This window comes from Sander vitreus, chromosome 24, assembly GCF_031162955.1.
Source record: "Sander vitreus isolate 19-12246 chromosome 24, sanVit1, whole genome shotgun sequence".
Lineage (NCBI taxonomy): Eukaryota > Metazoa > Chordata > Actinopteri > Perciformes > Percidae > Sander > Sander vitreus.
Genome location: NC_135878.1, coordinates 4,158,978 through 4,174,131, shown reverse-complemented (window position 1 = coordinate 4,174,131; position 15,154 = coordinate 4,158,978). Strand labels below are relative to the sequence as shown.

At 38.5% G+C, this 15,154-nt stretch overlaps 2 protein-coding genes across 3 annotated transcripts; one reads left to right on the top strand and one right to left on the bottom strand.

Moving 5' to 3' along the window:
- Positions 1–408: 408 nt before the first annotated feature.
- Positions 409–5,216, top strand: mmadhca (metabolism of cobalamin associated Da). Of its 2 annotated transcripts, none has more exons than XM_078243907.1 (8): positions 409–469; positions 989–1,030; positions 1,240–1,375; positions 1,624–1,841; positions 2,327–2,432; positions 2,559–2,677; positions 2,767–2,853; positions 3,994–5,216. In XM_078243907.1, the coding sequence occupies exons 2-8, from the start codon at positions 1,019–1,021 to the stop codon at positions 4,210–4,212; spliced, it is 897 nt and encodes a 298-aa protein (XP_078100033.1). In that variant the 5' UTR covers positions 409–469; positions 989–1,018; the 3' UTR covers positions 4,213–5,216. The 2 variants fall into 2 exon arrangements, with proteins under 2 accessions (XP_078100033.1, XP_078100034.1); XM_078243908.1 differs by lacking the exon at positions 409–469 and adding an exon at positions 499–595.
- A 1,670-nt stretch (positions 5,217–6,886) lies between these two features.
- Positions 6,887–8,647, bottom strand: lypd6 (LY6/PLAUR domain containing 6). Its single transcript, XM_078243831.1, has 4 exons — positions 8,520–8,647; positions 7,524–7,622; positions 7,160–7,290; positions 6,887–7,054 (listed from the first exon to the last, which is right to left on the bottom strand). The coding sequence occupies exons 1-4, from the start codon at positions 8,638–8,640 to the stop codon at positions 6,887–6,889; spliced, it is 519 nt and encodes a 172-aa protein (XP_078099957.1). The 5' UTR covers positions 8,641–8,647.
- Positions 8,648–15,154: the final 6,507 nt, after the last annotated feature.

Below are 15,154 nucleotides of genomic sequence, written 5' to 3'. Positions count from 1 at the left end.
ATTTTAAAGCAAGCTAGAGAACAAATAACATGAAAGTCAACATAATGAAAACTTTAAACACTAAATTCAAAGTCATAAACACTACCTAGCCTACTTTAAGGGCACACTGCAAGAAGGGCAGTACTGCTGTTGTAATAAAATCCGTGGTTGTGTTATCTGTTAATTTGCTACCATCTTGTGGCGAGTCATGGAAAACACGGCCTGATATATTTATGTTCAGCACTAAGGAGAAAGGCTGAATTATTATAAAATGAATATTGTCTCAATAATGCAATTTCTGGCAGATAATGGTGTTGTTGAAGCCATTTTTAAAAGCACAATTATCACTTAACGTTACAAACATAGGTTACATCACATACGCTAAAATGTCAGTTATGTAAACCGCAGGAGTTTGCGTAACTGTTTGTCCCTCGTCACTTTCCGTCGTTGTTTTGCTATTGCGCAGAGCAGCGGACGTGCAAGTTGACAGGTAAGAACAACATGTACTTTTCATAATGTAATCCCATTAACAGATGTATATTTGTCCTTTTTTATAACGAAAATTAACACGTGCATTGTGCACGTTGTCAGGAATTTTTTTGCAAGGTGATATCAAGTAAGGAAGTATACAATACTGTCTGAAAAGGGAGTGTCAAAATAGAATATCAGCTGACATATGGGCTAGCAAACAAACTGCTAACGGTAGTAACGGTAGCTAGCTAATTAGCTGTTTTGTTTGTGTTGAACCATACATCCATGTGTTGAACCTGTCACATTTTGTGACGATTTATATCCGTTACAAGTTTACCGCTTTTGATGCAAATGTTTGATAGACTCGACCCCTGATGCTTTTGCTTCCCCGTGAATGACACATGCAATCAAGAAGTTACATCATGTCAGCTAGCATATGTTAACTAACTGGCTAGACAACTAAGTTAGCTAGCAAGCTTACTACACACAGTTTGGGGTGTCCTCTGTTGTACCAATTGTTGTTGTTTATATCCAACAGGTTGAAGTTAAAAGCAGGAGACCAACCACAATGTCCACTAGTGTAAGTGACATAACAACTTGTAACCTCTGTACTGTATGCGATTGTCTCCAATGTACAAATCAGGCAAATTTTCATACAAATTTGTTCAGTGCATCAAGCATTAAATGTCTTCTATCTTTTCACTTTTTCTTCAACATTTCACGAATTATATCCCACTTGTAGTAAGCTGTGTGACTTTCTGAGTTTGCCTTTGTTTCTGCTGTATGTAGGTGCTGTGTGGTCGAGGCAGGTTGGTCCTATATAAGACCACTGGCCATCAAGCATTAGGGGCTCTCCATGTCTGCAGAACCTTCTCTGCTGCAAGCTCAGATGAGCCTTACATAGCTGTATCACCCAGAGACTCAGGTGAGTCAAGTAGTAAATGAATTAGCCACCAGTTACTGGTAAATGTGACCGTAGTCTACAGTTTACAAAAGGTTCTGATCTAGATCTGAAGGGAGTTTATGACTTAGATTTTAGTTTGTTGTCTGTTTGTGTTTCCAAAACAACATGTACAGAGAGACAAGATGATGGACGTGAGGGAAGATAAAGCAAAGACAAACATGAAAGAGCAAACACACACATTCAAATTTCTTTGTCACATCCCCCTCCAGGCCCCAGGACTGTGTGGCCTGATGAGAACATGGGACCATTCGGACCTCAGGACCAGCGATTTCAGTTACCGGGTAACGCTGGGTTTGACTGCCACCTTGAGGGCATGGAGGACCAAAAGAAAACTCCAGTTCACAGAACGGTGCCTGATGTACTGACGGCCCCAAGCTGCATAGAGAGACACCAGTTCATACTGGCCCAGTTTGTTAATGAGTTCCAAGTAAGTATTTCAGTATTTCAAGTATTTCTTTTTTTTACTTTCGGCAGGGCTGTAACTACAGTAAGGTTATGTTTCCGTTTGTTTATTTATTTATTTGTGAATTTGTAGGTTTTTCTCTAAGAATAAGCATGGGTGTTCACATTTAATGTACACAAGGTACATTTACCAATACTTTTTTAGCCATTTAACGCTATTTCATTTGGATAGATTATTCAATTGATTGACAGTTAGCACATCAATCAGTAGCGCTGAGATCAAAAAGTGGTTGATGTTATGCCACTAGTGAAACTAGTGGAGTGGTATGCTGCTCAGTACAGCCACTTTTCAATAACGCAAACTATTCAAAACAATCTCCAAAACAGCTTTGTACGCTGCATGTATCCACATTTTTATCTCAGGTATAATTCACAAAGGTATTCATATTATCAGTCAGAATAAAATTTCCAGCCTCAAAGCTGCTTCGTCATTGTGTGTTTGTTCATCAGGGAAACCGCGGTACTATAGACATGAGAGTCCACAAAGCTGAACAGTACTTTAATCAGACGGATGCAGACTGCTCCATAAATTCCTGCCCTGAGCTGTTAAGGAAAGGTAAGGGACGGTTAATTAACTTTAACTCATCTTTTACAGTGTTGTGTTATACAGTTATAACATGAAATAACGTGTGTGTGTGTGTGTGTGTGTGTGTGTGTGTGTGTGTGTGTGTGTGTGTGTCAGATCTTGAGCTCATGTTCCCTGCAGCGCCCACCACCTCCATCACGGTTGTGACGGTCACACAGAGTAACAGTCAGAGGAAGGAGGCAGTAGACCAGGACAGAGACCAGCTGCTCCACAAAGTGAGTCCTGTGATATTTTATTGTTAGAAGTTTGGAGATATGACCTAATGTTAGGAACAGCTGCTGATTGTGTTTTCTCCCGACTGCAGTTTGTAAGTGGAGCAAAGGAAATGTGCTTCGCTCTGTGGACTGCAGGCTACTGGGCAGACTTTATTGACCCAACAACAGGAGCACCTGTAAGTTATGTTGTTTGTAGTAGTGATGTATTGTATTAACAGTGAATACCAGGGAATTTTAGGCATTTTTTTATTATGGAGTATTGAGTGTAGATGGATTAGGGCTGGGCGATATTGACCAAAAATCGTTTCTCTGAGTTTTTCGGCTAAATGGCGAGACACGATATATATCTCGATATTTTCTACAAAGTGGGCTAAATGTTCAGTTATATGTCACATCTGAGAGCGCTTTTATGAAAACAGACTAATCAAAATAAAATGCAAAGACAGGGTTTCCTTCCCTGTTTGAACATATACAGCTGCAACACATACTGTACTTAAAACACTTACTGTACACTTCTCTGGTTTATTAGTGATAATGGATTCTCTACTAACAGAGTGACGGCTGCTCATATGAACTGGTCCAGCACAAGTTGTGTGCACAATCGCATGTCAGCGGCGTTACGTCTGTATCGTCACTGCGGGGCATTTTTATGAACTATGATAATCCGGTCATGGGTCACATCTCTCGCCCGCATCCAGAGTCCGTCTCACTCGCTTTAAAGCCGTGGTGACAGAACATTACCAGCGATACACTTTTTACAGGTTTTCCTCTCTTGCTTTAATAAAATATGCAGCCGTGCAAATAACAATCAAAACTATAGGTAAATGTGGTGCTGTGTCTTCCTCCATGTTGCAGGAGAGCCTGTGAGCAAGTGGGGGCGGGGTTGCCCGGAGAGTGGTAGAGGAGAGATGCAAACACAGGCATGGCTTTGTAACGCAAAATCAAACCTATATCAATATAAACGGTATTTTTTTTCATCCCAAAGCTCATTTGAAAAATATATCGATATACCTTAAAAAGTCGATATACAGCCCAGCCCTAAGATGGATGAGGGAAACAATTAATTTAAATGATTTTGGCATAAGGCATCAACATAAGTTAAGGGTCTGAATACTTTCTGAATAGGGATGGCTATCGTTTTCAGTACTGACTGGTCCGGATCTCGATACCCATACCTATTTCTGAATGCTTTGTATATTTAGGAGTTTTTCAATTTTTTTGTCAGCCTTATTTACATACATGAGGGGGCAGATTATTAGAAACACCCCAGTATAATGCGTTCCAGTACATCACCATCACCTTATGTGTCCCAACAGTTCTTTGCATCTCCATCAAGTCAAACCAAACTGCAGACAGAGGAGGAACTAAGAGATTTGGGCTTCCACATCGAAGTGTCAGGCTCCTGCACAGTTATTCGCCACATCCTGAGAGGAACGCCTTTGTTTGTGGGGACTGTTTTCACCAATGCACCCACTCACAGTGCTGCTATCGCAAGACTACAAGGACTTTCAAATGTACTTGCTGATGACGAATAGGCTTTTCTAAATATTCCACAGAACTCAATCCAAACAAGGCCTCTATTTATGGTTTGAAGAAGCTTGGAACATATATATGGTATATGGTAGTGTTGGCACATGGTTGTATCAGTGAAAGGTTGTGCAAAGTTTGTCTTACTGTAACAAGGACTGGACTGAGACTCTAATGTAGACCTCCATGCTGTGCCTGACTGACAGGAAACCAACCCAGCTTACCCTGCACTGCATCCAGGGAGAAACACACACACACACACACACACACACACACACACACACACACACACACACAGTCAATGCAGTGGCAAGGGTTCGGACTACAAATAAAAGACATTTCAACATGTAATATCTGCTGTTTGAAAAGTTGGTAGACTGTTAACACTTGAGGATGACATCACCTCACTTTTATTAAAGATATTGTTTTTTGGAACCATAGATTTTAAATGGAAACCCTGTATATCAGGACAATAACTTTTCATACTAACTAACTTTTTTCTCTTCTTATCTGTTGTACATAATCTAAAGAAATATGGATACTTTTTCAGTTGAAGCACTACAGTTGAGGCAGTCAGAACTGCTGAATAAATGAACTGACTTCATCAGGCTGCAGTGACACTATCACCTGTAGCTGTGAGTGTGGGCTCCTTCACAGAAATGTTTCCCAAATGTTCAACCCCATTCGTCGTACATGGATAACCGAATTACTGAAATTGAAATGTATTTTTCATAATGAAGTTACCAAAATGGAAATACAACAAAATAAAATAGTTTGTAGATTCAAAAACAATCTAAAAATACTTTGAGATACTGTAAGAAAAAAAGACAAACTCAACAAAAATATTCTGACAATGAAGCCAGGCATTTAATTTGCCTGGCGCACACACAGATCAGACCCAGTCAAGAGGCAGTTTTACCAAATGCCTCATCCAAACCCTTGCAACTTTTGTATCTAACACAGGCAAATATGTTATATTGGGCTATATAAATAAAATTATTTATTTACATTATTTGGGCATCACTGTTTTTTAAATTGCCAGTGTGTTGAGGCTATAGACCCAAATGTTTCTCTATCAAAGTGATGTCTTTTTTTATGCAATGCAAAGATATTATCATATCATCATTATCAGATATATCACATATAGAAAATGGATGTCAACAAATGACCAATTGTTCTCTTCAGGGGAGAATTGTACTTTGGTTGAATGGTTGAATTTGACTGCTGGTTGCAGCAAGGCACAACTGATTAGTCTTTTTTACAAGATGTACTGATCTACAGAAATACATTTTTGATTTTGCAAAATATCCAGTAAGACATTTGCCTTGATGAGGATTTTATAGAATCTGCAACCACACAACCAGTGACTGTTGTATGTCCTTCCCCAGTTTGTTTTTTGGGGACCTGCCTGCCGTGCCTGTAAATTGAGATCGTGTATGTCACAATGTAGTGTCATAATGTGACTGGAGTATGCAGATATGGCGATAGTTATTTTGTTGCCATCTAGTGGTTGATTAGATTTACTGCAGACAGGCTGACTCATTTACCTTCAACTTGACAAATGTTCTTTGACTCCTATTCTACCTCTGATAATACATGATGGAAAAAAAGACAACCATTTGGTTTTAATTTGAATGCAGTTCACATCAAGAATCAAATGCAGAGCTGTGAATGATTTAGAGCTTCTGATTGCATGTCTTTGGAATGTGGGAGGAAACAGGAGCACCTGGAGAAAACCCATGTCAACACTGGGAGAACATTCAAATTCCACACAGAAAAGGCCACAGCCATAAACGGGACCCTCAACTGACCACACTGAGCCACAATGCTCTTAAAAGGGACATTGTTTTAGGACATACCAGACTTGATTGACAAAATAGAGCTGAAACTCACAAGCTTCAGCTCTACTTTGTCAAACTATCAATCTAGCCTGTATAGATTCTACTGTGTATATATATATACACACACACACAAATGATCTATCGTTTGTAGTCATTTTTTTTCTCTTTGTGGACATTTTGACCAGCTTTACAACAAGAAATGTCTCTTCATACAGATGTTTAGTCTGGTGGCCCTGGGCCTGCATGCAGTAGGCCCTATTTAATCCATTCTAACAAGCCAACTACCTATCACCTTCTGATTCTGGTAGGGGCCAATCAGATTCCAGGGGGGCTAGGTCACCCCTTGGGTCCCCACTGCCAAACAGTTCAGTGCAGTTATACCATCTCCATTTTGTATGTACTCCTGTAGCAATTTAATTGAATCACAAGCAATTTAATATTGACAAAACCTCAAAAAATACACATTGACATTGTTAAACAACACAGTCACATTAATACAACTTAAAAAACTTAGCGTAAATAAATTAACAAAAAAGCTTCAACAAATTGTAAAAGTGTCTGAGAGGAGGAAGGAAACCTAATTTGAAGGAAACATGGTGCAGTAGTGACAGTCCTGGACACAGGTTTTCAGTCTTTTATTTGTTCAAACATCCTATAAAAATAAAATAAACATGAATCCCAGATGCTAATTATACCGGGGTTGTAAAAAAAAAATACCATGAGATTAGGAAATCCATTTATTACTGTTCTTCACTTTTAGCAAATTTTTCAGTTTCACAAAAAGTGTCCTTTATAAAGCTGGGTCTGATGTGCACTATGTCTCACAGATGCAGTTTCCCTATCAAACATGTCCAGCTGTAAAGATGCCGATGATGATGTAGCTCAGCTTTGCAGGAAGAAACCCTCTGCTCGAGCTGACCAGGGGAGAAGTCGAGGAGAAGATGGCGTTGCTCGCATTCCTTGGCGCCAACATGTTACAGATGTTCCCCTCACAGCAGGATGAGCACATCTGAGGGATGAGATTTAAATGTTCGGATTGCGTAAAATATTCGAATATATTTTTTCGCAACATCAATATGAGGTTGTTAATGCAGCTTAATCTTAATCTACATACCTGATAGCCATTATCGGTGACATCAGCACAGCCAGTAAACAGACAGTCCTTCAGGGTCACACAGCGCTTTGTCACAGACACACTGTCGCCATGGTTATCCATCATGTGGCGTGTGTGACAGTATCTGGCATCTGGAAGACATGACACGCCTTTATTTGAGGATTATTTTACTACCTCATGTCACTCAGACAGTATCAGAACATAGTGATGTGGATTTAGAAAATCAAACCCCTCTAAAATGTCATATATTCAGATTACACTCTCCTTCATATTTTAGAAAAATTGTAGAGTTTGATGTCCCAAAATTCCATTCTGGTAATCCCACTATGCACACATAGAAGTAAATGAGAAAGCGCTAACGTACCTTTTGGACAGTAAACATCCGGTGCCCAGCGATTACACTCATAGTTATCTGCAGCGTCTTCACACGTGAAGCACTTAAAGCCACCAGGATGAGGTGTAGCTGTGGAGAACAGAGTTCTCAGAGTTTATGATGTCTGATAGCGACATTCAGGGTTTGATTTTAAACATTTGTGATGTCTTCATTGAACATTTTCGAGCCCTTCTGAAACGAGTATATTTACATGTGTGTTACAAAACGTAAGCTCACCAGAAACTGCTCACTATATGTGTTTGCTTGCTAACAGATGTGCAAAAGAAATGTAAATAGCCTTTAATAATGAGTGAAAGGTATTGTGGGCAAACTGAAAGTTCCACCTCAGGACCTCCTCTCAGTTGTCTGACTTTATAATTGTGATTTTATAATTGTGATTTACGATCCTGCCACACCTGGGCTCTGCAAATCTGTGTGACGAGCAGGGGCCCCCTGGCAGGAAAAGAACTATACAAACTAGCTTATAGTTGTGAGGACTGTTTCATTAGTGTGATTGCTCAATGGCACTATTGTTTTCTTTGCTCTTTATTAATGGGATTGCTGGCGTGACGCTGTGACTGTCTCCATGCTCTGGGACAATAACAAGACGCTGTTAACTATTCTCATGCCCCACGTAACATGTCAAATTCTTACATAAAATATTTGTTTTCCAGACAGTATCTCTGAATGATCATCTGTTTACTGTACTGCTCCGACACAGTGATCCAACAAGGAGTTGTTTGGCCTTCCCTTTGGCAAGAATCACATCTGTACTGGGTACTGTTTCATCTGGGACAGCTATAGGTCTCGGGGTCAGCCACTTTTCAATCACAGGACAAAGCCATGGCACGCACGCACATACACACACACATCTTTATCACTTTCAGTTCCCAAATGTTTTGTCTCATGGTCCTGTTGGAGGCAGATTTGAACAAATGTTTTACATTCAAAACACACATGATGCACATAGTAATATTATGCTCCTACTTGAGGGATGCAGCAGGATGATGTCCGTCATGGTGAAGTCCCGTGACTGGACAGTTTTCAGCCAATCAGCAATGTTGGTCATTAGCAGGACCCAGGCCACTGTTAGCCAGGCCTCCATCATTGTCCTAAAGTTCCTTCATGCACTTTTCTGTTTTAGGCAAAATATGGGAGAGAAGGGACCATGAGCAGCTGAAATACATCACAGAAATGGTTTTAAATACATCCTCAGGAACAGTATAATAATAAATATAACTAAAAACTAATTTAAAAAAAAAAAGATGTGTTTTTGTTATAATTTCATAGTTACACTGAATGGAGAATATGAAAACAAATGTCTTCTTGAGAGAAAAGCGAAGCCAACATCTAATAATAGAAGGAATTAGTCTATAAAAGTGATCAGCTGTGTGTGCTGCTCATGCTGTGAGCTCGCTTTATTATTTAAATGTCAAAAGGAACCCTGCCAGTCTACAGACAAATGACAGAAAGACATCTATTATAACTGTTATTAACACTGTCACTTCTGACACAAATGTGAGTTATGTTTCAATTACAAGACCTTTTTGCCCTCTGGGAATTTAGCCATTAGTCCTTGCTTGCCAGATGGTTTTTTTTTTCTGTCATGCAATGGGTCATTTATTGGTAAAACCGAGTCAGCATGTTTATTATCTTTTACTCTGACTCCTTTTAAACTGGAGATCACAACAGCAGGTCTGCTAAAGAAAAATCGTCCTATTCTAGACCTTCTTTACGTCCAAATCGGTTACTTAGCCAAACAGATTCACTGCTCCATTAATAAAATGCCCACATCCCTTATTCTGAGACTGACTTTGTTGAGGGATTCAAGAAATATCCTCTAAGCTGCCATGGTAATCCTTTGAAACATCACTAAATCAGGTGCAACTATGCCCATCTTTATTCGGCAGGAAACAATTTGTTTTTAATTCCAGAATCCAAAGAAGGATTTGACAAGTCAGTGACAAACATGCACTGTGTAACGACTACCTCCCTAACGTAAACGTCTCTCCATAGCCTAAAGGTGTGAACCACATTCAGAACATCTAACAGCTTATTACTTCAAACAGTATAAAGTATCATTTCAACGCCGGCAGATCAAATACACTTTAAGAGGTGGCATTCCTGTTCGCAAATATGTGCATGCTTTGTGACCATATGAGAAATAATTCACATACAGTCATGTGCCCTTGATTTATAAAGATTAAAAGCAGTATTTGTTTGTATGCAAGAAAAAAAAGTGTCTGTTATTGATGTACAATTGGAATGTAATCAAAATTAGCTTTGGTACATGCTTCAGCAACTCTTTTCATTATTATTAACAGATTATTAGACATACACAGGCTATTTTATATTCTATATTCATTGATAACATCTAATAGTATTCAGTCACAGTCCAGGCAGAACACTCTCTATAAAAAAATGCTCTTTCTAGATTCACTGAGACGTCAATCAATTAATTAAATACCAGATGACCTGGTTTTGCCTCTGAATTGAGATCGGTAGCGTAAGATCAGCAAGTTCAGATGCCTCTGACTCCATTTTATGTTTTGTCCTCAGGCGTTGTGCTGGCTGTGTGGTTGTAAATACTTGTTTTCTTAGCATTATACATGCCCCAATAACGTTGATCCATGTCTTTTCTGCAGACAGAATAACCACACTGTATGTGCTGCACACGGCATACTCTAAATTCTGGTATCAAAGGCTCTGATTATAAAATAATCAGTTCAACCACATTGAAGAATTTTACACAATACATAATATTTAATAGTTAAATGACTTTGAATGCTATGCAAATGAATTGGACTATAATGAACACAGAAAACCACCGTATATTCAGGAAGACAGCTTGATAGTATCTAGAGCTGAAGAGATTAATCAATTCATATTCATATTTTTTTAAGCAAAAATGAAGAGTTGCTGGTTTCTTAGTGTATGACAATATTGCGGTTTGGACCGAAAAACAAGACATTTCAATAGGTTAACTTGGGCTTTGGAAACTTGGGATTTGCATTTTTTCACATTTTTCTGACGTTTTATAGATCAAATAATGAATCGACTTATCGAGAAAATAAACAACCCAGCACCTGAGGGGAATGAATGTATAAACACATGTATAATAACTTTTTCATTGAAAGCTTAAGTAAGTTGATGTCTGTGTCACTTGTTGGAATACATTTTTATTAATTGCAGTATTGAAAAAAATTAATCACATTTTTTTTTATCTACCTTGCATTACAGAAGTTGAGTTCTGGAAACGTAAAATACATGATACGGTATTCAGAGAAGTATTTCAGTCCATGGGCTTGCATTCATTAAGCTCCTCAGAGCACCAGTGCTACTGTATAGCTCATAATGATATTCTGTACGCTGAAAGGAAAACTTGAGATTAGCTCTCTAACTTTGAGCTGTCTGAGAGATGCCGGGTCTTGCCTGTAGTAAATTTGGAGTGCGGGGATTAGGTACAATAGCTCCCTGTAACGACTGGAGAGGGATGGAGAGGGTTTATATCACTCAGGGTTCAATCGGCACCGACCAACTCCTTTGGGTCGCAGGACTGAAAGAATCTGAAGGAGAGCAGGTTTTAAATCTCTCTGTCACCCCTGACAACGGGGGATAAAGTCTGCAGATTGTGAGTGTAAAAGTGATGAGTGTGGCTGACACATTGATGGCATTTTGCAGACACTACTGCAATAATATCTGAAAAGTTGCTCTTTACTGTAGTTTCAGTTTGGTGGTGATGCAGCAATCTCAGTGTCACATTTTGTTCTTTTATCCAGAAAATAAGAACCAAGAATGTGATTTAAACTGCTGTTTGACTCATGACCCCGCCTGTAACCTCTTCATACCAGAGATAAGTTATAGGCTTATCTGCCAAGTCCAATGCTATGCCTTCAAGTGCTGTCAGAGATATCATATTTATGACTGAAACACACATGAATAACCCAAAACATTGTAAATATTACTGGGTAAGTCCTCTTCGTCCAATTCTTGACTCTTTTTGCATGGATGCTGAGGTGTTATTTGTGTTAATTGCTCGTATTTGGGAATATTTGGGGAATACGTTTATTAGACATCAGTTGCCCTTGTGTGCATTTTGTCTCACTTAGAAATGGAAACCATTTAAATGTGCAGAAACACATGTTTACAACTTAGAAGGTATGGTGTTAGGAATATATAAGGAATTGATAAAGGCAGGTTTACTGATGGACCACACAGAGAAACAGATAAATGGGTTAAAATACCCTGAGGCCTCTGTAGTTGTTCAAACTCATTCTGTCAAAGTTGAATGCATCACATAACTGTAGAGTAAAATACGTTGGTAGCTTTGGTTAGACCCTACCAACAGAGCAAAGATCACTAAAAAGTGATCTAGACGGTAAAACAAAATGACAAATGTGAACTATTTCATTCCTTTGATGATGTAAAATTGCTCCATGTTGGTCATGCGTGTCAAAAGAATACAAGATTTAGGCCACCAGGGTTGCCTTTGAAGTTCAGCCGATCAGCAGCTCTCATATGGCAGGGGCTTAACTTCTGTGATACAACTGCTCATGTTTTTTCCACTTAGACACTGAGGTCAGAGATACATGACTGCACCAGAGAAATGACAGTAAGTGTTGCTGAATTCTCCTGTCTTAAGCTGTTTAACACTTCACTGTTGACTGAAACACCACAGTACAGTGTATGATAACTAACCCTAACCCAAGATTTATTCAGACCTGTGGTTAAAGTGTTAGCTAGTGAAGTCAAGCCTCCCAACGTACACACAAATACACAGACTGTAGTAGCAACACTACAATGTAAAAATACTGCAACAAATGATAGTCCTGAATTTATGCACTGAAGTAGAAGTTATAAAAACGTAAAAACTGCTAATTATGCAGCAGAATGTCCTCTTAGTGTTATATTATTATATACTATAGGCTATTAGTGTTACAGTGTAAGCAGTATTTTGATGTAGTTGGAGATAAGGCTACTGTACAAAAAGTATTTTTATACTGCTGGGTAGTTGAATCATATTCTATAGGGTGCACGTGTTTTATGTAAATTCTGAATCTGCAAAGTAACAAGTAGCTTGTTGTCGAGTAAATGTAGTGGAAAATATAAAAATATTTTCCTCTGAATTGTAGGGGAGATAAAGTATGAAGTAGAATAAAATGGAAATCAAGTACAAGATTCGTATAAATGTGTCTTACAGTACTTAGTTACATCTACTCATTATAAATAAGTCTTTGACACAAAGTCCTAATGAACAACCTCACAATCAATGCACAGTGTAAATATACTGTAGGCTACATATACAAATGTGTGTCAACTACATTTAAATGGAACTAATTTTAGAAAAATACACTCTATGCACTCTTGTGTCAGCGTTCATGTGATTAAAGATGCCTACTCAAACTGCGCTCCAAATCTCTACTACTCTACACATAAATGAAATCAGCCTAAATAATTAATAAAGTCTATTTATGTGACTACCCGAGCGCTATTAAATAGTACAATTAAACTGCATTTGATGTTCACACTAATGATGTAATGTAATATATCATACATGACGATTATTAAACCTAATAATTATTCTCAGAAATATGACTGCAAACAGAATTGAATCCCACGATCAATTCATAAGTGGATCCCAAACATAATATCCTCGATTCATCTTAAATTAGCGCGCTTAATTAAACCGAAGCGTGACATTTACTAACGCATTAACACTGACTTAATATGCTTACATAGCCACTCTATGGAACTTTATAATACAACTCACCGGCTTTATTTCCTCGATAAGCCCGCAGACGACTTGCAGCGCAGATGAAAATCAGAAACTACTGTACTGCTCCGACCTGAGAGAGGAGGGTGCTGCAACGTCACTGGCACGTCATTACTACTCCCATCAGCAACAATGCAGCTGGATCAGAGATGCTGCTTACGTTTTCTACACTTTTTATGGATTCCATCAGTAAGAAGTGAACTGACATTGTCTTTATAATCCAGTGGTGTCATGTAGCAAAGCCGTTTTTTTTTGAAGTACTATACCTGAGTTTAATTGTTTCCCTTTTGCTAGTTTATATTTCTACTTTACTACATTACCGAGGCAAATATTGTACTTCTTATTCAACTACATGTATCTGATGTTACTTGGCGCATTGATACTTTACACACAAAACATGTGATCACTGTTTAAAACATCTTTTTAGATTAAACTATCCAACGCTAGGCTTAGAAATTGCTCCACCTCTACCAGCTGTAACCTTAATAGTCTTCTTACACACTGATGTTAATGCATCAGTATTAGGCTAACTATCCTTCAGGTTCCTCACCTTCAGATTCAATTTATTCACAAAAGTTAAAAGACAAGTACAATCACAAGACAATATGCACATACTGTATGTGAAATCGGACACCCTGGTAAGCTATTTAAAGCTTGTTTAAAGGGGCCCATACTAGAAAATAATACACATTAAAAATACAATCATATTGTTTTAATAATTAACAAAGCCTATGAACCACAAACATAATATATGATATAGGCCTAACACTCTGCAATTCACCTTTTTAGAGTTTAAGTTTGCTTCTACAACACACAACATTGAGTGATGCAACCAATACATGTTTAACAAACATCAACGTTTTTCATTTTAAGGCTAAAATCAGGGTCTTTCAGATATGTAAAATGAATGCTTAAGGGATATTGCTCAGGATCAAAAGAGAACTATAATGAGCATGCATTATTCCTGTAGGCAAATTACAACAAGACCCTTCAAACCGCTTGCTTATTCACATTCCCTGAGTGAAACATTACGCTGCCTGTGTGGACAGACTCATGCAACTTATCAGCGACAGGCAGCAGCCCTCTGACCTGTCTGGATATGGGATCCCTGACAGGAGAGCAATGAGGACGATAACTACCCTTGTCAAACAGAGGAATTTAAGCATTTGCACACAGATGTGCCATGATATCTGGACAGATGGCTGGTCGATCATGAGAAAAGCTTTCAGCAAGCACCTCAGAAACTTGCACTGCTCAGATGACAAAAACGGACAGAAAAAGACACCTGTTGTGTAAAGGATCAGTCAAATGTAGGCTATGCTCATGTTGGATATAAGGGATTAAGGGGCTGTAACAGGTCTCCTGGTTTTGTTCAGCCATGGGGGCTTTAATTTAGGCTATATATTGGATCCCATTGTGCAAATTGTAATAACTCACTGAGTGAGAGAGTGTGTGTTGGAGAAGTGGCTCTAGGGTTTGAGGGTGTTGTACACTTAACAAATTGCAAAGTTCATTGAGCCAAATTTGTGATTTTAGGCTATATAAATAAAAAATGACTTGACACTACTGGAGAGGCACCCTTTTCAAGCTATGAGGCGTTTACAATAGCAGGATTTAGAGCTGCAATGTTGTAGTTGATTAATCAATGAGTCCATCGACACAACATTAATCAGCAATTACTTTTAAAACCGATTTATCCTGTCACTAATTTTTAAAGCAACTCTCCCACTTCTAGTGAGGACTTGCTGCCTTTGATTGAAAAGATTGGCACATTTATTGTTAAGGAAAAATAAATCATCATTAGTTGAAGCCCTTAATTTTAATGAGTGTGTTGAAGGGTGGAGGTTGA

What these genes read in the sequence shown, in the direction of transcription:
- lypd6 (XM_078243831.1), bottom strand. Translation starts at nt 8,640, where the DNA reads ATGATGGAGGCCTGGCTAACAGTGGCCTGGGTCCTGCTAATGACCAAC. An exon ending in CATCCTGCTGCATCCCTCAA is followed by an intron (nt 7,623 to 8,519) that starts GTAGGAGCATAA and finishes TGTTCTCCACAG; the next exon opens with CTACACCTCATCCTGGTGGC. An exon ending in TCACCGATAATGGCTATCAG is followed by an intron (nt 7,055 to 7,159) that starts GTATGTAGATTA and finishes CTCATCCCTCAG; the next exon opens with ATGTGCTCATCCTGCTGTGA.
- mmadhca (XM_078243907.1), top strand. An exon ending in AGTTTGTTAATGAGTTCCAA is followed by an intron (nt 1,842 to 2,326) that starts GTAAGTATTTCA and finishes TTTGTTCATCAG; the next exon opens with GGAAACCGCGGTACTATAGA. An exon ending in ACCCAACAACAGGAGCACCT is followed by an intron (nt 2,854 to 3,993) that starts GTAAGTTATGTT and finishes GTGTCCCAACAG; the next exon opens with TTCTTTGCATCTCCATCAAG.